Source organism: Diabrotica undecimpunctata, chromosome 1 (genome assembly GCF_040954645.1).
Source record: "Diabrotica undecimpunctata isolate CICGRU chromosome 1, icDiaUnde3, whole genome shotgun sequence".
NCBI classification, from domain to species: domain Eukaryota; kingdom Metazoa; phylum Arthropoda; class Insecta; order Coleoptera; family Chrysomelidae; genus Diabrotica; species Diabrotica undecimpunctata.
This window is the reverse complement of record NC_092803.1, coordinates 39367147-39389484: the sequence shown is the minus strand read 5'-3', so window position 1 is coordinate 39389484 and position 22338 is coordinate 39367147. Positions and strand designations below refer to the sequence as shown.

At 35.2% G+C, this 22338-nt stretch overlaps 1 protein-coding gene across 2 annotated transcripts in view; it reads right to left on the bottom strand.

Moving 5' to 3' along the window:
• LOC140448213 (acetyl-coenzyme A transporter 1) overlaps positions 1–6021 on the bottom strand; it is a 27223-nt gene extending 21202 nt beyond the window's left edge. Inside the window, exons 1-5 of one of the 2 annotated variants that reach the window (XM_072541325.1) lie at positions 5869–6021; positions 5539–5777; positions 3374–3800; positions 2313–2515; positions 810–951 (exon numbers count right to left, since the gene is read on the bottom strand). In XM_072541325.1, the coding sequence (XP_072397426.1) occupies positions 810–951; positions 2313–2515; positions 3374–3800; positions 5539–5760 (994 nt within the window). In that variant the 5' untranslated portion in view covers positions 5761–5777; positions 5869–6021. Of the gene's footprint in view, positions 1–809; positions 952–2312; positions 2516–3373; positions 3801–5538; positions 5778–5864 lie in introns of both variants that reach the window. The other variant, XM_072541330.1, reaches the window with a different exon arrangement.
• Between the last annotated feature and the right edge of the window lie 16317 nt (positions 6022–22338).

The following is a 22338-nucleotide window of genomic DNA, read 5'->3' as shown; positions in this document are numbered from 1 at the left end:
CATCATCAAATCTCGAAAGTTACAGTTCTTCGGACATATTATGCGAAATGAATCCAGATATGCTCTCCTTCAAGCCATCCTGCAAGGAAAAATATTTGGAAAACGAGGTCCAGGAAGAAGAAGAACATCTTGGTTAAAGAACCTCAGAATCTGGTTCAATAAAACATATGTGCAGCTTTTCCGCGCTGCTGCATATAAGATAAAGATTGCCATGATGATCGCCAACATTCGTAACGGATAGGCACATCAAGAAGAAGAAGAAGACCTTTTTATTAAGTGTTTATGCATAGTTAAAATCATGTCATTTAACTAAATACCAGTCATCACATATCTAGCAAATGAGTGATGTTGGTAACTAGCTTGTTTGGGCGTTTGGACCAGCGTGAGGGTAAAAATACCTTTTTACCGTTTCCTCCGTTTTAAAGACGTTTTTATTTTCGTTTCACCTACATTCTAATATACATATACAACCTATTAAGTTAAGGTTAAACCATCTTAATGACTCGACAAATCTAAATATAATCGTCCTCAACGAACGATCGTGGGTCTATGTATCTGTCTGGGTCAGAGTCTTGAATGTATGTTTTTGTAGTAAGTGGGTTAATAAACAATTTACATAAAAAATTATTTCTAACAAGAGAATTATGTAAGATTCCTTGTTCCCGATAATGGAGAAGCACGTGCATACTTCACTGGTGTATATATCGATAAACTACTGAGGGAACTTTAGGAAAGAGATACAAATAGAAAAATAAAATAACGAAAGGTATAAAATTAAGCTACCTTACATTATTTACAGTATAACTTACCTGTGGTGTATTTGGCTATTACTAACGGCATAGCTAACTGTACTGGAATTAACGGCAAAGCCATAAGACCCAATCGTTCTTTTGGAATGCCAGCTTCAACTAATTTTAATCCCATAACACTATCAGTGGAAGAAAATCCAATCTAAAACAAAATAATTAACTATTATCCTAACTTATCTGAAAGATATCAAGTATAATCTTTTCGGAATAAGATCAAATGAACGAGAGAGATGAAATTGCACAGGTGATTTTTAAAAGTCTATCTAGAAGAGCTCTGTCGTTAACGCTAAAAATAAGCTTTGGTTATGTCGTGATTTTGGCTAGTAGGTACATCGCTACATATGGGACGAATAAGAGAAACAGAATTGGAATATTTAGTTGGTTACTTTATTTATGATTTCAATAAAAGCTATAAAGATCACAAACGATCATCAATAATTGATATTTCCTTAATAGTTGAGCATTCGATGAATCTATTACAGTCGAGACAGGTTCTTCTTCTTGTTTACCATGTATTCATCCACTCCTGGTCTCACTCAAATTTTTCTACCAACTTGTGTGTCGTATGTTAAGCGGATATATTGTTTCCCTGCCATAGTACGGATATCGAAAAGACGGGTATCTTTTCGGGCATTTCTTCTATCTCTTTTCTTTTCTCGGTCTCCACTCTTACATTCTACATACCCATAAATCTTCCTATTGTCTTGCCACGTGCCTGGCCGAATACCATTTCATTTTATGCTAATTCTTTTATTATATCTGTGGTTTTGGTTCTATTTGTGATATCTTCGTTTTCGATTCTGTCTCGCAGTGAGACCCTCAGAATTCTTGGCTCACAATTTTTGTTTTGCTGTACTTAGTGCATTTTCAACCCTACGCTACTAGGATTTAACTGTTGAAACATTTCAGTTAATTCATTATTGTTACTGGCTATTAAAACGATGTAATCGCCGAATCTAAGACATTTTAGGTACTAGGTATCGATTTAATTTTTTTATTATCTCATTCTACTTATTTAACGACGTCTTCGAGAACTAAAGTGATTAGTTTTGGAGAGATATTGTCACCTAGTCGAACTCTGTTTTTGTATTTTATAATATTTTGTAGTTTATATGCAGAGACTGCAAACAATAATATATACCAGGCTTTACACAGGAAACAGAAAATCGTATGAAAGAACACAAAAGCATCTTAGAAATGAGGCCCAACATATCCAGGAGAAATTCGACATATATGCATTTTAATATATTTTTAACCACCTAAGTAGTACAGTGGACAGAACGCTTGAATTTGAAGAATTGCAGGGGATTTTCTTGAAATAAGAGAAATTCTCATGTCTGTCCGATCAGTATTTACTCAAGGTATAGCAGTCTTCCGTTCCTTACCATTTCGATATAACCTGTAGTACAATCTACGTATAAGCGTGATAATGATCAGATTTAGGAGGGGAAAATGGTGTTACATAGAGTTTCCTAACAATAGTATAAAACCAAAGTGTCTTACCTTACAAGTTAACAAAATCACAACCAAAGTTTGTACAGCTGGCAAACCCATTATACTTTTTAAAGATTTATATGCGGATGTCAAGTCACGTTCATGATCTACATTTGATGCATCCGTCTCTCTCTTAAGAAACGCTACTATTGTGGTAGTAACAACAAATACTATTCCCCAGAAATACAAGAATCCGGATAAAGTGACAATACCTAAAAATTATAACTAATCATATCATACATGAACTAAAGAAACATTCAAACATTTTTTAAAGGCTTTAGATTGGTCGATCTTTTCGATAGATTGATAGTACATCGTACTGTTTGTTACAACATTAAATATTGGCATCTATATGCTATATATGTAAGATATATTTTTCTTGTGACATTTTTCTGTATGATCCATTTAATAGCATCTATAATGCATTAAATTGACTCTTACCGAATCTTTTACAACTTGGCAACACAATTTAGAAAGTAGATAAAAACAAGTTTGGTAATTGTTTCGTCACTTGCAAAGTTACCCTCTAGAAAATATTTTTGTACTCCTTCCAAGAACAAGTCAGATGTACTACTTATCTACTCCTCATAAAAATTCAAAAATCTTTACGTTAGAATATAAGCACAGGATTTATTATATTAAGAGCGTAGGCGCAAAATTTCGGGCCAATGCTTTTTAAATTCATTTATTTATTTCGAATCCTGAGAAAAATAACAAATATTTTTGAAAAATTTAAACGCAGAATGAAAGATTACATTATTACCGAGGGCCGAAAGTCCCTTACAATAAACAAACACTTTTTTTGAATGAGATATTTAAAATTAAAAATCCCACTAAATTTTCTCTTCTTTTTCACCCCTGTAACTTATTAAAATAAACATTATAGAAGTTTTCAGGAACTTTCGGCCCTTAGCAATAATGTATTCTTTCATTCTGTGTTTAAATTTTTCAAAAATACTTATTAATTTTCTCAGGATTCGAAAAAAATGAATGAATTTAAAAAGAATTGACCCGAAATTTTGCGCCTATGCACTTAACATTCTCTTATTACTATTTTTTTTAACTCTTACCTTCCGTCTCGGGTATCGTCCTTAAATACTGATTACAAAAGGTGGAAGATTCCAAAGCCATAAAGAGAACATAACTCAGAAAAAATCCAGTTGTCTGTCCTACACTGTTACAAGTTGAAGCATGTCCAACATTTTCTTTTCTAAGCATCGTTAAAGCCCATCCGTCAACTGCAATATCTTGCGTAGCTGCTAAAAAGTTTAACGAAAAAAACATAAAAGTCAAAACTTCTATGTTCGGGGCAGATCCATCTTCTCCGAGCCACTTGTTGACGTGACTAGAAAGAAGTAACATAAAACCACCAATTAAATACTGTGAAGGAATCATCCACGTTTTTCTTCTACCTATTCTTGACGAAAATATACTGTCTACTATAGGGGCCCATAACAGTTTCAAGCTGAAGGGCCAGGTTACAAAGCTGAATTCTGCCTAAAAAAATAAATAAAATTATATGGCTACAAATGACAAAATATTACAACAAAATTATTTACATCGGAGATTCCCAACAAGTGTTTTGCGGAAAGGTTTCTAGAGTTCAAGGGATACAGGGTGTCCAAGAGTTAGGGCAAGGAGGTAATAGAACACATAAGAGAAAATCCATGCAACTGTCATAGCCCGTTTTGATCTCTTTTGATTGAATAATTAGAACAATGATTCCAAGTAAGGCTAGAATTATGATAGGCAAAAATTGAAGAAATCTGCAGAATGTAAAACTAGTCATTTTTTTTTTCATTGCTTTGCTTTTAGTGTGAAAAAAATGCCAAATTAAAGAAACTTCTGGTTTAGGCAGTATAAATTATTAATTATTTCAAGTCTCCACTGTAGTCGTAACTTTTAAAATCACGTGAATACATGGAAAGTCAGCATTAATCACTCCTACACACTATTGTGAGGTTTTCCAGAGAAACAGCTTTAACAGGGTTGAGATTGTATCTTATTCACTTCCAAAACCACAGGCAGTGTCATTTCTGCATTTTGGTCACCTGATGACAACATATAGTTACAATACAGTTGGTATAAATGATAAGATGTCTGGTTATTCCGCAGAATTAATAACAATATTAATATTGTAGGCTCCTAATATTTTAAAATGTCAACATATAAGAAATAAATATGTATGTAATTTTCTCAGATATTATAAGTACAAAAGACATTTCCAATTTGAAGAAAAGAACAAACATAAATTACACTTGATCAGAAATAGTATAGTACTTTATAGTGAATTACTTAAGGAATTTAAAATATCATGTCATAAAAATAGCATTCACCTAGATGAAAGTGAATTATGGTATAAAATAAAACAAAAAAGCTGATAACTAGGAAAACAAGGAACACAGAAAAAGATGATAGATCTCCAATGGCACTACAGCCCAAATTGAGCCTTGGCCTTCTCCAAACTATGCATCCAACCATACCGGCCCTGCGCTGATCTTCTTCAGGTTCTCACTTCTAGCAAATTTTGTGTGTCCGTTGCCACTTCATATTCCCACCTTTTCTGTGGCTCACACTAGAATGTGCTGGTGTCTGATTGGCCTATGGTAACACTACTATTGCTATAGATAAAATAGAACATAATAAAAAAACAATAGAATTTTTAAATAATCAAAATATTGAAATGTTACTTGCAAGTGCAATTGCACCACCCTGTCCAGAAAGAAAGTACATAGCTATACATGTATAGTTCTATATTTTATATTGGTTAATAGTATGTGTAGATGCAAATGCACACCCCAGAAAAGCAGATGCACTCCTTGAAAATAATCCTGACAGCACCCATGGAGGTAATTGCTAGTTTGGGACTTCTTGAAGGCCAAAATAAAACCAAAACTATTTTCAGATTCTCCATCTATTCCTGCCAACTAATTAGATATCAACATATCAAATTCAATTGACAATATGAAGGTCTCGTAAAGTCTGTAAAATGATGGTAGGGACATTATTCATGTATATGTTTTGGACACTATTCATTTATTTTCAAAGTATTAGCTTTAATAAAATGGTGCCGGTCTTAGGCTCTGGATTCATTTTGTCAGCAATTAATACAAAAGATTGACCATATGGTACTATAAAATATGATAATGGGCATTCATTATATCAATAACCTTGGCATAAGTACCTGAACTCAAATCTCATTATTTTAAATTAAAATTGCAAAAGATTTACTTACTTGCTGTTTATAACTAACTCCCCTATTTTGTAATATCATAGGTATAGCAGATGACAATCCAAGGGGAATACCTTGCAGAGTATACAGGAAGAACAGAAGTAATATGTTTCTTTCATCGCCCCTGATGTTACTACACGTTGATGAACTGGGCAAATCACCGTTTTCCATTTGGGAAGGAATACTAGATTTATTTTTGTTTTTTCTTCGTTCCATTACATTCATTTTATTTAAAAATTTGCCTGTAAATGTAAATGTAAGGTTAAGTTTTGGCCACGTCATGTTAATAAACAGTTTGTGTGTATTAAACAATAATATAAAGTATATACCTACTAGCAATACGCCCAATATTTCGATATATATTGTATAAATAACTAATAAAGTATTAATATATGCGCTTTACATATTTAAACATTTTCAAACTATCCTGAAAATATTAATACAATACATTACAGACAGACTTGACAGACACGTCTTGTTTACAACAATTTGTTATGTCAATGTCAATTATAACTGTCAAAGTCATAAACAGCTGAGGGCATGCCCCTTATCTTTGTCTTGTCAAAGTATTTTAAGTATTATAATCATCATTATCAATCAGCCCTGATTTGTCCATTGTTGAATAGGCTTCTTCTAAATATTTCCATATATTTCTCAATCAAGCAATTTTTTTTACCTTGCCTGTTTAATTTTTGCAACGTGTCTTGCCCATCTCTATGTTCATCTACGAATTTCTTCGTTTCTCAGTCTATTTCTGAAGCTTATTCCAAGGATCGATCTTTCCCTTTGACGTTATCAATCAGCCCTGATTTGTCCATTGTTGAATAGGCTTCTTCTAAATATTTCCATATATTTCTCAATCAAGCAATTTTTTTACCTTGCCTCTTTAATTTTTGTAACGTGTCTTGCCCATCTCTATGTTCATCTACGAGTTTCATCGTTTCTCCCTAGAATAACAGAGACACACACATGTGTTGGGTTGTTCTCTGGTTTCTCAGTCTACTTCTGAAGCTTATTCCAAAGAATATAGACGCTATAAGCGTCTATATTCTTTGCTTATTCCAAACATCGATCTTTCCCTTTGACGTTATGCCCTGAATTTTTCCGCTGTTTTAGTAAGAGCAAAGAATATAGACGCTTAATTATGGCGTCTATATTCTTTGGTAAGAGTTAAGGTTTCTGCTCCGTATGTGGGGACTGGTTGAAAGCTTTCCTTTTTAAGTGGATTGCGACTTTAAACACGTCCCTCATCTTTCCAAATTCCGAATGCAGTCCAGCCTAAACTTAGTGCTCTTCTGAGTAGCTCACACGTCTGCTTACTGCTTGTTTCATTTCGTGGCCCAGTGGCGCACCCAGGGGAGAGTTTTGGGGGTTAACCCAGGCCACTATTCCGACACTGTTACTCACAAATTTTATTTTAAGCACTCAAAATGGAGATAGCAAAAAAGAAATTCGGTGCCCAACCTGTTGCCGAGAGGGGGCATTTGGGCCTGTAGGACCCATCGCCGGCTCTTCGGGCTTCTTCCTATCCCCGGAATTGGATCGGGTATTCACCATCTTTGGTTTGTCGCTGGTAGAAAGGTTAAATGCTACCGCTGTTATAAATAACAGTTCCATTGACAAATATCTGTTATAGGTAACGGTTCCAAGGAACAGTTACAAAGTAACAGAGCAAAAATGGAAAACAGATAGGTAAAAATGATCTAAGTATTCCTTGACTTACGGAAGGAATAACTTAGTAAACAATTAAATTAAATGGTATAAAAATATAATGCAAAGAAAAAAATGTTTCTAAGTGTTTCTTGACTTACGGAAGAAACAACTTAGGACAGAAATATAGATAAATGAAATATGTAAATGTGAGAGTAAAATATGGAAATATTTCTAAGTGTTTCTTAACTTACGGAAGAAACGACTTAGAGTGGAAAAATAAAATACTCAAAATATAAAACGAGAAATGCAAAAAAAATGAAACAGATTATAGAAATATGTCTAAGTGTTTCTTGACTTACGGAAGAAACAACTTAGAATAGAAAATAAACAAGAGAATCAAATAAATGCACAAATATTTATAAGTGTTTCTTGACTTACGGAAGAAACGACTTATAAAAGAAAATAAGAAAAATCAAATATAGAAAAGATGTGAAAATATTGCTAAGTGTTTCTTGACTTACGGAAGAAACAACTTAGCATAAAAGAGAAAATGAAAGAAACAAATGTATTAAGTATTTTCTTAACTTAAGAAAGAAAATATCTTAGATAAAATATCGGAAATAATAATGCAACAATGATTATGAAAATATTTCTAAGAGTTCTTTGACTTACCGGAAAAGAACGGCTTAGACAAACAATTAAAATAACAAGTCAAATATTCAGAGAAATATTTCTAAGAGTTCTTTGACTTACCGGAAAGAACTACTTAGACAAAGTACAAATCAAAATATAAAATAGAAAAAGCAAGATAAATATTTCTAAGTGTTCTTAACTTACGGAAGAACAACTTAGACACAAAATACAAGAAAAATAAACAATCAAAATAACCAATTAAAATATCAAACAATCAGTATATGAACAAATATAGATCAAAATAATATTCTAACCTGAAAAGGTCTGAATATACAATAATGCTAAAATAAAAATGGTATATAAGAAATCAGAAATAAAACAATAACTTAGTAGGAACAATAATAGCACCGACTAGGTCTACAGTAGAAGAGGCAAGCTCGACTGACCGATGAGAGAAAATCTACCTGCTTTTATGTAAAACAAATCCTTTGTTTTACGTAGCGAAAGTAGAATTTCCCTGCATCGAATCAATTAGAAATTTGGATTTGGCCAACCTTGGAATTCCCAAGTATTTTAACCGATATCCAAATTCCTTGATGCATCGAGGACAAACCAAACCCCCCTCTCACAGAAAAATTCTAGGTGCGCCACTGTCGTGACCTAAATACACATAACTTACCACAACTTCTATGGGCTATTTATCTATTTCTATTAGCTTATTGGGGGCCAGATCTGTCATCGTTTTTGTTTTCCCATAGTTTGTCCTTAAACCCACTGTCTGTCTTGATTGCTGGAGTTTCATAACTCTAGCTTTTCCATCATCCTTTCTGAGAACAATGTGATCGACATATCGGAGATGATTTAATTTCTGTCCATCGATAATTAATACCCGGGGTTGTGGCGTTAGGAATTAGCAACCTAACACACAGAAAAACGTAAGGGTTAGAAGAACAAAAGTCGCAAGATGAAAAAATCAAACACAAAAACACATCCCCGGGGTGGAAATCCCCACCTCTCGGATAAGGGGGGGCAATGTTTCGAAGAGCTTATCGTATCAAAGCTCAACCAAAGATAGAACATTCATATGTGCAACGTGGAGTATACAATGATGGAACAAAAAGGTGACGGAAGTGATCAAGGAGTTTAGAGAAAGCAATATGGACATACTAATAACAACAGAAACCAAAAAAAAGAAATGGAACGGAAACAATAGAAGACCATATCCACTGCTGGAGCGGAGTTAATAAGGAATGTAGAGCAAAGGCAGGAATGGAAATACTAATTAAAAATAAGTGGAAGAACAGGGTTAGAATATGGGAACCAATCAACGAGAGGATAATTAAAATGCATATAGACATATAGATACGGTAAAGAGACAGCGATACTCGGAGTATATGCACCAACAGACGATTCCTCGAGAGTAGAAAAAGAAAATTTCACGGAACAACTTCAACATCAAATAGATACTAATCAAGAAGAACATGGAGATAATTATAACAGGAGACTTTAACGGCAGAACCGGAAGGAAAGAAAACGATAAAGTAGTGGGGAAATTTGGAGAGGATGAACAAAACAATAACGGAGAACATCTGATTGAATTATGCGAACTAAATAACCTAAAAATCACCAACGGATTCTTCAGACATAAAAATATTCATAAATATGCATGGACGCAAGAAACACGAAACCTGAAATCAATAATAGACTACGTAAACAATACGTAGCAAACAGCCATAACAAGACCCCCTCTACAGAAGAACCGTTGAAGACTATAAGAGAAAAACAATACAATACAGAACTACACCAACAGCAATCAATAAGAGAACTATAGAAACAACGTCTATACCAAAACTTAATAGAATTCAGATACGGCAACATCGAAGAAATATACGAGCATATAAAGGCGAGTATAAAACAAGCAGCATTCGAAGCCCTTGGAGAGAAAGGACATATAACAAATAAACAGCACTATTATGAAATAAATAAACCAACAAAAAGAATAAGTGAAGAAAAAAAGCAACTATACAGAAAATGGCTGACTACAAACAACGATGACGTTTATCAAGAATATAGAGAAGAAGATAGAGAAGTGAAAAAACAAATAACACAACAAAAGAATGAAGAATGGGAAAGAATCTGCTTAAATATTGACTATTCACACGCCTTAAATAGCGGTTCTGATTCCCACTTCGCCGTCACGTTGTAGAAGTGGATGCGCAAATATTGACACTCCCACGGTTCGAACTGTTAAACGATCAGAGCATCGTTACAAACATACATAGGAGGAACAAGAACTTCGGAGTCATGGAAAGTACTGAGAGGATTAAAACAAAACTCAAAAGAAAAAATTAAATTGGGAAATATACAAGACAAAGAATGGAAGGACTATTACAAAGAACTGTTAACAACAAAGACCACAACTCATTGGAAAAGATGAAGCATGTTCATAATTTCTTTAAATTATTCCCTTTAATAAACTATTTTCACGCCGCCCATGCCTGCATACCTTCGTTTTGTTACGCCTTTTTTTAACAAAGAAATAACTTCGCCAAATGTTTCTTCTTCTTTTTATCTTGTTTTGCTACATAAAAATCTTTCCTAATAACAAAGGAAAAAGGACCTATTGTGAAATCTCCGAGCTACCTTCTCAGAAAATCAGAAGAGTTGTTTTTCGTAGAAACTTTACTTTCTATTGGTAAACGCTACGAAAATGAACCCCAATATCCCGGTTATTTAATGTCAATTTCGCGTGGCATCCTTCAGCCAATATCCCTTCCCTATTTTCAACCTTCGCTTGTCTAAGCCCTTCTAAATTCACAATCCGATATTCATTTCCAAGTTGGTTCCTGTGGCAAGCGGTCTTATCTTCGACAATCGGCGGTAAGTGGATTTTCAATTCACCCTTATTTATCTTTACACAGTGAGTCCTATATTAAATATTTTCTCTTTTGTCCAACAGACGTGTTCCACTTCGAAGGAACGAGGTCACTTCTGTTTGCCGATTAACCATTAGCCATTAACGATTAGCCATTAGCCATTAGCTATTATTTAATATTCACTATTCATTGTGCATTATTCATCATTCATCTCTACTACCGATTATTACCTGTGCTATTCCTGTTTGGCTGTTTATCTTCTCGTCTGCCGAAATCAACCCGAGACGGATTGAAAACCGTAATTCGTTGCTGTAGCTACCTGTTGCCGAGGACCAAGTGTCAAGTGACTTTATTGAAGGCCTAACGCCACTATCTGTATCCACCTGTGGCATATTAATTGTGAGTAGTAAATTTTATTGACTAAAGCTCAACTTTGATACCTAAACCGTAAGAATTTGATTTATAACGTTTAGTTTAGTGACCTTGCTGTTTATGGTTAAACGGAACGAACTATTATGAGTTTGAACCTACGATATAATATATGTATAAATTACGGACCATTTCTTTTATATTAATGTAGGGTATATTTATGTTAAATTTCATATATAGATTTGAGGTGATCACATTCAATAAAAAAATTTTTTGGTAAACGTTTAAGTGTTCTCAAGGCATAATAATAATTTGTTTGACGAATATTGACTATTATAATGTCCCTTGCTTTCTTCTATTCTTGAGAATACTACGTTATGCAGAATTACTTTCCCAAAAAAAAATATTTTTTGTTTTTATTCGATTATAAATTAATCAATCACTTATCTCGTGTCATCTAACTGTGCCGTAAAGATTGTTATAGTGTATTTTTTTTTATATACCTCAATATAATTTTGTTGACGAACCTTTTGCTTTTTATTTTTATTGTTATGATATGAATATATATTATTGTGCATGGTGTATCTCTTTCAGGCATTTTTACTGATTTATGTTATTTGTTTTATCGTATAATTAGTGTATCTGTGGCGAAATATTGAGTGTGTACCGCACGATCAAGATACCTTTTCTCTCACGGTTTATTTTATTCTCGCGTATCTTAACTGTATCTTATCTTTCTCATTATCGTATTCTCTATGCCTTAAGGTTTCCCTGTTCCTCTAAAAATAGGGTGGTGCCCAAATAACTTTTCTTCTCTTATCTCTTATCTTCTCTTCTAACTTCTTGTCTTTGTGTCGTAAGTACTTCCTTAATTGATCCGTGATATTTGAGCTGTAACAAGAACCCCGACCAAGATACCTCTACCAGACTGAAGCCCGAGCCTAGTACCGTTCTTTGTGTAACCTTCAATCGATCATCCAGAGGGTACACAGAAAAGAATGGCGCCCAATGTGGTAGCTAACAGCAAGAAAATATCGTCCAATGTGGTAGCTAAATGGTAAAAAATAGCACCGCAACGCAGTCTTCAAATATAAGTATCTTCTCTTCTCTCGACTATTTTTTATCTAAACGAGTTTAAAAATGGATTCTTCTGTTATCTCTTATCTCAAGGTAAATCAGATCGATTACGAACTGAAAATCAGAGGTATTAAGTCAAATAGAACTCTTTCCGAAAAAAAATCTATCCTTAAGAAAGCCCTTCAGAAAGCCACTCCGATTATCGATCTAACGGAAAATCCCCTTATCTTTGAAGATGAATCAAGCCAGATCGAAACTATCTTTTCCGAAGTCGAAAATCTTATTTCTGAATTTGAAGGAAACCCTAGTGATTCTGTCTACAAAAGAACAAAGGCCCATTTATTGCATCTTTCCCTAAGACTACAACGTCTAACCCCAGATCCACAGAAACCTGTGGAATCGAATTTTAAAGACGAAGCTATCTCTACCTGCCTTCTGTTAGAAGCAAACCTAGATGATAAAATAATCACTACCGACTCGAATCCTGCATATATACCTTTAACTTCACAAGCTCCTATGCCAGCCATTAACCCTATCGTCCATGTTAATACTCCTGTCAATGTAGGTGATTGGAATATTAAATTTTCCGGTGATCCTAAGCATCTATTTAGTGTCTTGGAAAAAATTCAAAATCTTGCTGAATCGCGTGATATTCCCGATGCGATACTTTTCCGATCTGCCGTGGAATTTTTCTCAGGTAACGCAGCTAAATGGTTTAGCAGCGTTAAATCTAAACTTACCTCTTGGCCACAACTGGTCGAATTACTTAAATTCACATTCCTTCCGCATGGCTATGAAGATGAACTGTGGGATCAGATCAAAAGCCGTAAGCAAAGAAAAAATGAACCTTTCGTTCTGTATCAAGCAGACATACTTAATTTAATAAAGAGATTACCGAGACAGCCCTCCGAAAAAACCATAATCTCTTATATTCGTTCAAATCTCCTACCGGAATATTCTACTATGATAGCCACTAGTACGGTGGATACCGTAGACCAATTATCTTCTCTCATTAATACCGTCGAAATAAATGCTGCCTCAGTTTTCAAACGTGACCCTCCTTCTATTTCTAGCGTAGAAAACCAAAGGGATGCCCAGAGAAACCCTCCGAGACATTTTCAGTCTAGAAACAATTCTTCTAGTAATACCTTTCCCACGAACCGTTCTTCAGGCAAGAATTACGTACCTCCCTTAACTTCTAAGCCAAACTCTTCCACTGCGTGTTGGAATTGCCAAGGCAAAGGACACAGTCACCGTGAATGTCGTCGTCCGAGGAAAATATTTTGTTATCGATGTGGAAAATCTCAAGTTACCTTCCCACAATGTACAAATTGTAATCCTCCAAAAAACTAACGTACGGAATAAATACTATCGGCTATTCTATTCCCAGACATCCCAAAAAGTCCGATATCTCCCGATCCTCCAGTTATTCTTCAAATAGAATTCAGAATAGAAACTCCTACCGCTTTACCGAAAATGAGTGGAAAAATTACCTTACGGAAGTTAGAAACTTCTATCGTCTTCCTTCTCATAATAAAGTCTGTCCCCTTGTGATCTCTAAAAAGACTGATAAAAGACCCTACATATCTGTAAATATCTACAATCAAGATTTTACTGTACTATTGGATACCGGTTGTTCCATTACGTGTGCCGGACAACAAGGTCTCGCTTTTCTTAATCAAAATAAAATTCCAATAAATAAATCCGTTAACTCGACAGTTTCTCTAGCAGACGGTTCCAATAAAAAAGTAACTGGTCTCATAGATTTACCTATTCTTGCCGATAATGTCTTTAGAGTAATTCAATGCCTTGTAGTGCCTTCTTTACCGTGTTCTTTTATCCTTGGAAGTAATTTTGCTGAACAATTTTGTCTCTCAATTGATTTTAATACCAACCAATGGAATACTAAGTCCGACAAACCAAATCATCCTTTTCCTATGGCCAATCCAGAAGCTATCTTCCCGCATCTTTGTTCGTTAGAATCTCTTAGTCCAACCGACCGTACCTTAGCGAACAAAATTATTAATAACTTTAACGAAGTTAGTAGCGCTGAAGGTATAGGCCGCACAAATAAAATTCAAATGACAATAGATACAGGCGACTCAAAACCATTCAAGCGACGTCCTTTCCCTATGTCTCCATATATGTCGAATATCTTAAATAAGGAACTAGATTCAATGCTCCAGCTAGGTGTGATAGAACCCAGTTGTAGTTCTTGGTGTTCACCCGTTTTGTTGGTTAGGAAGAAAAATGACGAATTTCGTTTTTGTTTTGATGGTCGTACTTTAAACGATGTCACTAAACATGACACCTACCCGCTTCCAAATATCGATAGGATCCTCTCTCTTTTACGAGGTGCAAAATTTATCTCGTCTATTGATCTTAAGAAAGCTTTCTGGCAAATCCCCTTGGAAAAATCATCTCGTGAAAAAACTGCTTTCGCCGTAGTAGGTCGAGGGTTATTCCAATTTACCGTTATGCCTTTCGGTTTGTGTAATTCAGCACAAACACAACAACGTCTAGTAGATGCAATTTTCGGACCTGAATTCGAACCCTTTATTTTTTGTTATCTTGACGATATAATAGTATGTTCCCCTACCTTTGAAGAACATATCTCTCTTCTTTCTAAAGTTAAAGAAAAGCTAAAGGACGCAAATCTTACCATTAACGTAGATAAATGCGAGTTCTTCAAAACTTCCCTTAAGTTTCTCGGTTATATCGTTGGTGATAATTCTCTTCGGTCGGACCCCGAAAAAATATCTGCTATGATAACCTATCCCAGACCTACAAACACTACCGAAATTAAACGCTTCATTGGACTTTGCTCTTGGTACCGCCGTTTTATTAAAAATTTCTCTACCCTTGTCTCTCCAATAAACGATCTCCTAAAGGGTAAAGGAAAAGAAAAGAAACAAACCATTACTTGGAATCCTGAAGCTGAAAAGTCTTTTATCTTAATCAAGCAAGCCTTAGTATCTGCCCCCGTACTGGTTCAACCAGATTTTTCGAAACCCTTCGTCGTTCAAGCCGACGCCAGTGATACTGGAGTTGGAGCTGTTTTGACGCAAAAATTAGATGATAGCGAACAAGTTATATGTTACGCTAGTCGATCTCTGACTAAAGCCGAGCGAAATTTCTCTGTCACAGAACGTGAGTGCCTTGCCGTCCTTTTCGCCATTGAAAAATTTCGTCCGTACGTTGAAGGAACCAAGTTCACCGTCATCACTGACCACTATTCCCTTCTCTGGTTGACTACCCTCAAAAATCCCTCTGGTCGTCTTTGTCGTTGGGCCATGCGCCTCAAACAACATAACTTTACTCTTGTTCACCGAAAGGGATCCTGCCATAAAGTACCGGATGCACTCAGTAGAATGCACGAACAAGTCCCTCTGGACGAAACTCCTGTAAGTCCCGAATTAGCTTCTCTCGATGTTGATCTAAATAGAATCGAGCCCTGGTATGATAACTTACGGTCAAAAATTATCGCTAATCCAGATAACTTCCCCCAATGGAAAGTAGAAAATGAATATGTTTATAAGTATGTACCTACCTGTCTACCTTTTAAATCTAACGAAATAGAATGGAAAATTTTAGTACCTTCTCCCCAGAAACACGACGTTCTCAAATCCTGTCATGAACCTCCTACTTGTAGCCATTTAGGCTATTTTAAAACTTTATCCCGGGTCAAAGAGAGATTTTACTGGCCGAAGATGAGGAGAGACGTCCTCAAATACGTTCGTTCTTGCCAAGTCTGTGGAGCACAGAAAGCTCCAAATGTTCCTCAAATGGGTTTAATGGGAAATCAGAAGAAAGCCGAGTTCCCGTGGCAAATAATTGCTATTGATTTTATCGGTCCCCTCACGCGCAGTAAAAAAGGTTTCTCTTGGTTACTCGTCGTGACTGACTGGTTCTCTAAATATACGTTAATACAACCCCTACGCAAAGCTACCGCTCAGAATGTCGCTAACTTCCTAGAAAATAATGTTTTCTTAACTTTCGGTGTTCCCCAACACATCATATGCGACAATGCCTCTAATTTTAATAGCAAAATTCTTAAGAATCTTTGTCATGAATACAGAGTTCAAAAAATCTGGTTCACTGCCGTTTATTCCCCCCAATGCAACTTCGTAGAAAGAAGTAATCGTACCATTTGTACCGCTATTCGCAGCTATATTACCGAACATTCCGAATGGGATAGAGAAATTTTTAAAATTCAACAAGCTATTAATACCGCCCGCCATGAAGTTACTCAACACTCCCCAGCTTTTCTGAATTTTGCCCGCAACGTTCCCTTATTAGGAGATTATTATAATCGTCCCTATGACCAGCTCCAAAATATCGAATTCTCTCCCGGTAACAGAGACGAATATGCCTCTGAAATAACTGGATTGTCAACTGTCTTCAAGGAAGTCCAAACCCACCTATCTAAAGCCTATGAAAGAAATGCCAAATACTATAATCTCCGCAAACGAGATGTTCAATTTTCTGTTGGTGATACCGTGTGGCGCAAAAATATTGTTCTTAGTAGTGCTCCAAAACGTTTCATGTCTAAGCTTGCTCCCAAGTATGTCAAGGGTACAATATCTAAAAAATTCTCTCGTCTGGTGTATCAAATAAAAAACGAAGATGGTACTAATGCTGGACGCTGGCATATAAAAGATTTAAAGCCGTGTTATAGTGACTCTTTTGATTCCGAAGTCTCAGAAAATGAGCAAGAATAACTATTTACCATGCTAGAAATATATATATTATACCTTTTGTAACTGTCGTCTAACGCCCACATCTAACTTTATTGACTAGGAACTTTTACCTCCCATATCTATATATGTTATAATACGTCTGTAGTAAAAACGGTTATTTTACTATTTCCTACTATTTCTTATCTGACACTCATACATACATTGTTGTAACAAGATTCGTGAAAACACCTCTCATGTCTTTCTACCGATGTATCTTACCTGTCCATGTAAATTGATGTTTGTTGAGACCCCTATAATTCATGGTTAGTCTTAATTGCTTTGATTTCTACTTATCTATGTCTTTATTTTTACTTTCGACGTCATGCGATTTACCTTAAATTTTTCGTCCTATCTTATAACACACCTTACCTCATTGCGTTGATAAAATAATCGTTATATAGGCTGTGCTGTAGTCCTTACAAGCGAAGAAATCTTATCGTGTTACCTTTATTTAAAAATTTTTACCTTATCTTCAAATAAAAATGTAAGGATATCTTACCTGTTGGAAATATACCTTACCTTCCAACGAAAAATTTACCTTACCTTCAAATGAAAATTGAAGGGTACCTTATCTGTTAGAAACACACCTTACCTTCCAAAGAAAATTGGAAACATATCGTATCTTGAATAAAACTACCTTGACTCCAAATGGAATAATTAAGGACTACCTTATTTAAGAAAACCTAAGATTTTCTTGCCTTTACCTTCTAAAAAGTACAATTGCCTTATACCTTATCTTTACTGATACAGTGTTTCTAACAAGACTTCCCCTAAATCCCTAAACACACTGTCCGGCTGTGACATCTCTGTCGTGTTTAGAATTCCCAAATCGTGTAGTACTCTCTTTCCTACTTGGTTTAACTTTTGATGTGAGACCCAACATAGAAATAACATCTTCTCTACCCCTTTTCGTCATAGAGATCAGCATCTGCCAGAGATACTAGGCACTGAGGAAGGCTAGGACTGATGTTAGCGGACGTTCGCCAGTTGACTCGCCGAAAATAGTATCTGGATCCTAGTTTCTATTGACCATCTGTGGTAAGAATTCAGTCGTTCTTCAACCGGAATGAGGCCAATTAAATGACTCTCTTAGTGTTAATTTTGGTGCCTAAGAGGTTAGTCCCATCAATACCAGAATAAATACCCTATGTGCACCTGAAAAATTATGTACCATATGTACCCCCTGCTCCTAAACCTCGGGTTTTTGCAACCACATTACTGAAATATAATTTTTAACTCTATTAAATCTCAATCTCTTGTTAATACTGCATAGACTTTTGATAATCATTAAGAGATACTAAGTACGCAAATCCTCATTACAATTCTCCTTGTTAGTTACAAACTCCCTACCTACCTAACCAAAACTTAACATTAGTCTTATTACCTTTATGCCGGGTTACGAAAAACGTTGGCATATTAATCGTCTATTATTACCGCTTATATTTCAATAAGTACCGTTATATGGATTTTTAGCTATCTTCTTACACCACTGAAACTAGGTTAAGTCTATCTTTCTAGTGATGATATCTAAGCAAAATACTCGGACTATCTATTGATACAGTGTTATTTAAACCAAGGTGCCTCACGTTAACAATCTCGCGACGAACTCACTCTCTCGCTCATTGTTTAACGATCTCCATATTGCCTTGTTTGCCTTACGTGTCCTATTTTGCTGTAACAATATCGAGCGGATACCCTCTTATACCTTTTGACACATAAGTGTATATATTAACATAGTTGTATAAAAATATTATATAGGTTAAATAAATTCATTAAGCTTGTACTTTCATACCTTTTGTAAAAATTATAATTATTAAGCATATACCTTTATAACTTTTGTAAAACTTGTAGAATTACTTTTATGTTTTGTCTATTGTGTTAGATAGATACTATTTAGTGTATCGTTTATGTTATGTTATAATGTTACTTGGTCATATTGTACGTATGTGTTATCGTAGTAACGTAAACTTTCCTTGTTTTTCTCAACTTGTCTTTACGATAGTTCTCCCATGCTTCCTTGTTTCACAGTTCCGATGCAAACTCAGTACACCCAGTTTACATCGTGGAAAGGGCTGTGAAGCATGTTCATAATTTCTTTAAATTATTCCCTTTAATAAACTATTTTCACGCCGCCCATGCCTGCATACCTTCGTTTTGTTACGCCTTTTTTTAACAAAGAAATAACTTCGCCAAATGTTTCTTCTTCTTTTTATCTTGTTTTGCTACATAAAAATCTTTCCTAATAACAAAGGAAAAAGGACCTATTGTGAAATCTCCGAGCTACCTTCTCAGAAAATCAGAAGAGTTGTTTTTCGTAGAAACTTTACTTTCTATTGGTAAACGCTACGAAAATGAACCCCAATATCCCGGTTATTTAATGTCAATTTCGCGTGGCATCCTTCAGCCAATATCCCTTCCCTATTTTCAACCTTCGCTTGTCTAAGCCCTTCTAAATTCACAATCCGATATTCATTTCCAAGTTGGTTCCTGTGGCAAGCGGTCTTATCTTCGACAATCGGCGGTAAGTGGATTTTCAATTCACCCTTATTTATCTTTACACAGTGAGTCCTATATTAAATATTTTCTCTTTTGTCCAACAGACGTGTTCCACTTCGAAGGAACGAGGTCACTTCTGTTTGCCGATTAACCATTAGCCATTAACGATTAGCCATTAGCCATTAGCTATTATTTAATATTCACTATTCATTGTGCATTATTCATCATTCATCTCTACTACCGATTATTACCTGTGCTATTCCTGTTTGGCTGTTTATCTTCTCGTCTGCCGAAATCAACCCGAGACGGATTGAAAACCGTAATTCGTTGCTGTAGCTACCTGTTGCCGAGGACCAAGTGTCAAGTGACTTTATTGAAGGCCTAACGCCACTATCTGTATCCACCTGTGGCATATTAATTGTGAGTAGTAAATTTTATTGACTAAAGCTCAACTTTGATACCTAAACCGTAAGAATTTGATTTATAACGTTTAGTTTAGTGACCTTGCTGTTTATGGTTAAACGGAACGAACTATTATGAGTTTGAACCTACGATATAATATATGTATAAATTACGGACCATTTCTTTTATATTAATGTAGGGTATATTTATGTTAAATTTCATATATAGATTTGAGGTGATCACATTCAATAAAAAAATTTTTTGGTAAACGTTTAAGTGTTCTCAAGGCATAATAATAATTTGTTTGACGAATATTGACTATTATAATGTCCCTTGCTTTCTTCTATTCTTGAGAATACTACGTTATGCAGAATTACTTTCCCAAAAAAAAATATTTTTTGTTTTTATTCGATTATAAATTAATCAATCACTTATCTCGTGTCATCTAACTGTGCCGTAAAGATTGTTATAGTGTATTTTTTTTTATATACCTCAATATAATTTTGTTGACGAACCTTTTGCTTTTTATTTTTATTGTTATGATATGAATATATATTATTGTGCATGGTGTATCTCTTTCAGGCATTTTTACTGATTTATGTTATTTGTTTTATCGTATAATTAGTGTATCTGTGGCGAAATATTGAGTGTGTACCGCACGATCAAGATACCTTTTCTCTCACGGTTTATTTTATTCTCGCGTATCTTAACTGTATCTTATCTTTCTCATTATCGTATTCTCTATGCCTTAAGGTTTCCCTGTTCCTCTAAAAATAGGGTGGTGCCCAAATAACTTTTCTTCTCTTATCTCTTATCTTCTCTTCTAACTTCTTGTCTTTGTGTCGTAAGTACTTCCTTAATTGATCCGTGATATTTGAGCTGTAACAAGAACCCCGACCAAGATACCTCTACCAGACTGAAGCCCGAGCCTAGTACCGTTCTTTGTGTAACCTTCAATCGATCATCCAGAGGGTACAAAGAGAACAGGCGAAGACGAAGCAGATCCCCACAACAAGAAATAGAAATAACAGGACCTGGAGGCATTTTACCTGAGCTTATAAAGTACGGCTCAAAAAATTACACCGGATGATAAAATAGATGTTTCAGAAAGCCATAAATGGAGAACAGCTCCCAAAGGAATGGATGGAGGTATATATGACATCTATATTTAAGAAAGGAGATAGAACGATGCGAAATCTACAGAGTAATAAGCGTAATATCATCAATAGGAAGATTATACGGGAAGATACTACGAAAAAAGATAGAGCCAGCGATAAAAGGCAAAATCGGGGAGGATCAGGCATGCTTCACGCCAGGAAGGTCATGCATAGACCACATATACACACTGGAACAACTGTTGGAAAAGAAAAAAGCAAAAAATAGAGATATACATTTGGAATTTGTGGACCTGAGAAAGGCGTATGATTCTGTACCAAGGTCAGAACTTTGAGAGGTAATGTACAAATTAGAAATACAGACGGAACTCATGGAAGCTACAAAAGCTTTGTATAAAAAAAAAGTGTCCATTAAAATGGGAACAAGAATCATAGGAGACTTCACCACAACAAAAGGGCTCCTGCAGTGTTGTTCCAAATCTGCAACCCTATTCAAAATATACTTAGAGAAAGCCTTGACTACATGCAAAAGAAAATGCGAAGGCATGGAAGTACCGGTACGAAACTAATACCTATATACGTTAAGCTTTGCAGACGATCAAGTAGTGATTGTACAAGACCAAGAAGACCTCAGTTACATGAAGAAACTACAAAAAGAATATACCAATGCTGGCCTAGATATTAACCTCGCGAAAACAGAGCGTCTGTCTATAAGTGAAGAAGACATAGAAGATCTACAGATTGACGAAAACGTAACTATCAAAGGAAAGGTTAAATTCAAATACTTGGGGTTTATAATCACGAAAAAGGCAACAGCAGAGGAAGAAATTAAGCAAAGATGAGGACAAACAAGAACAGCAATCCGACAACTTAACTCAGTATGGTGGGATAGACACCTAAATATAAAGACAAAAATACAGATTTAAAAACATTAGCAACAGAGATGGAATACCTGCGAAGATGCTGCAGAGTAACAAGAATGGATAGGAGAAGTAATACCGAAATAAAGCAAAGAACATCTTTAGGAACAGACATAATAACATATATAGAACAAAAAAGACTAAAGTGGTATGGACATGTATGTAAGAAGAACTAGCGACAGCAGATGGATAAAGAGAATAACCGAATGAAGTCCCATAGGAAGGAGGAAAAGAGAACGACCTCGACGATCCTGGGGGAACGAAGTAGACGACGCCATGAGTAAGAGAAGCCTAAACGATGGAGAATGAGACAACGGAGAGAGATGGAAACGGTTGAGCGAGGGATGGTAGTGAAAACTGTAGAATCCCTGAATATATATATATATATATATATATATATATATATATATATATATATATATATATATATATATTTATATATCTATATAAATATATAAATTAGTAAGAATAAATGGAGAATATCTTAATCATCTACTATGATGTCTTCGATAGAGAAGCACGA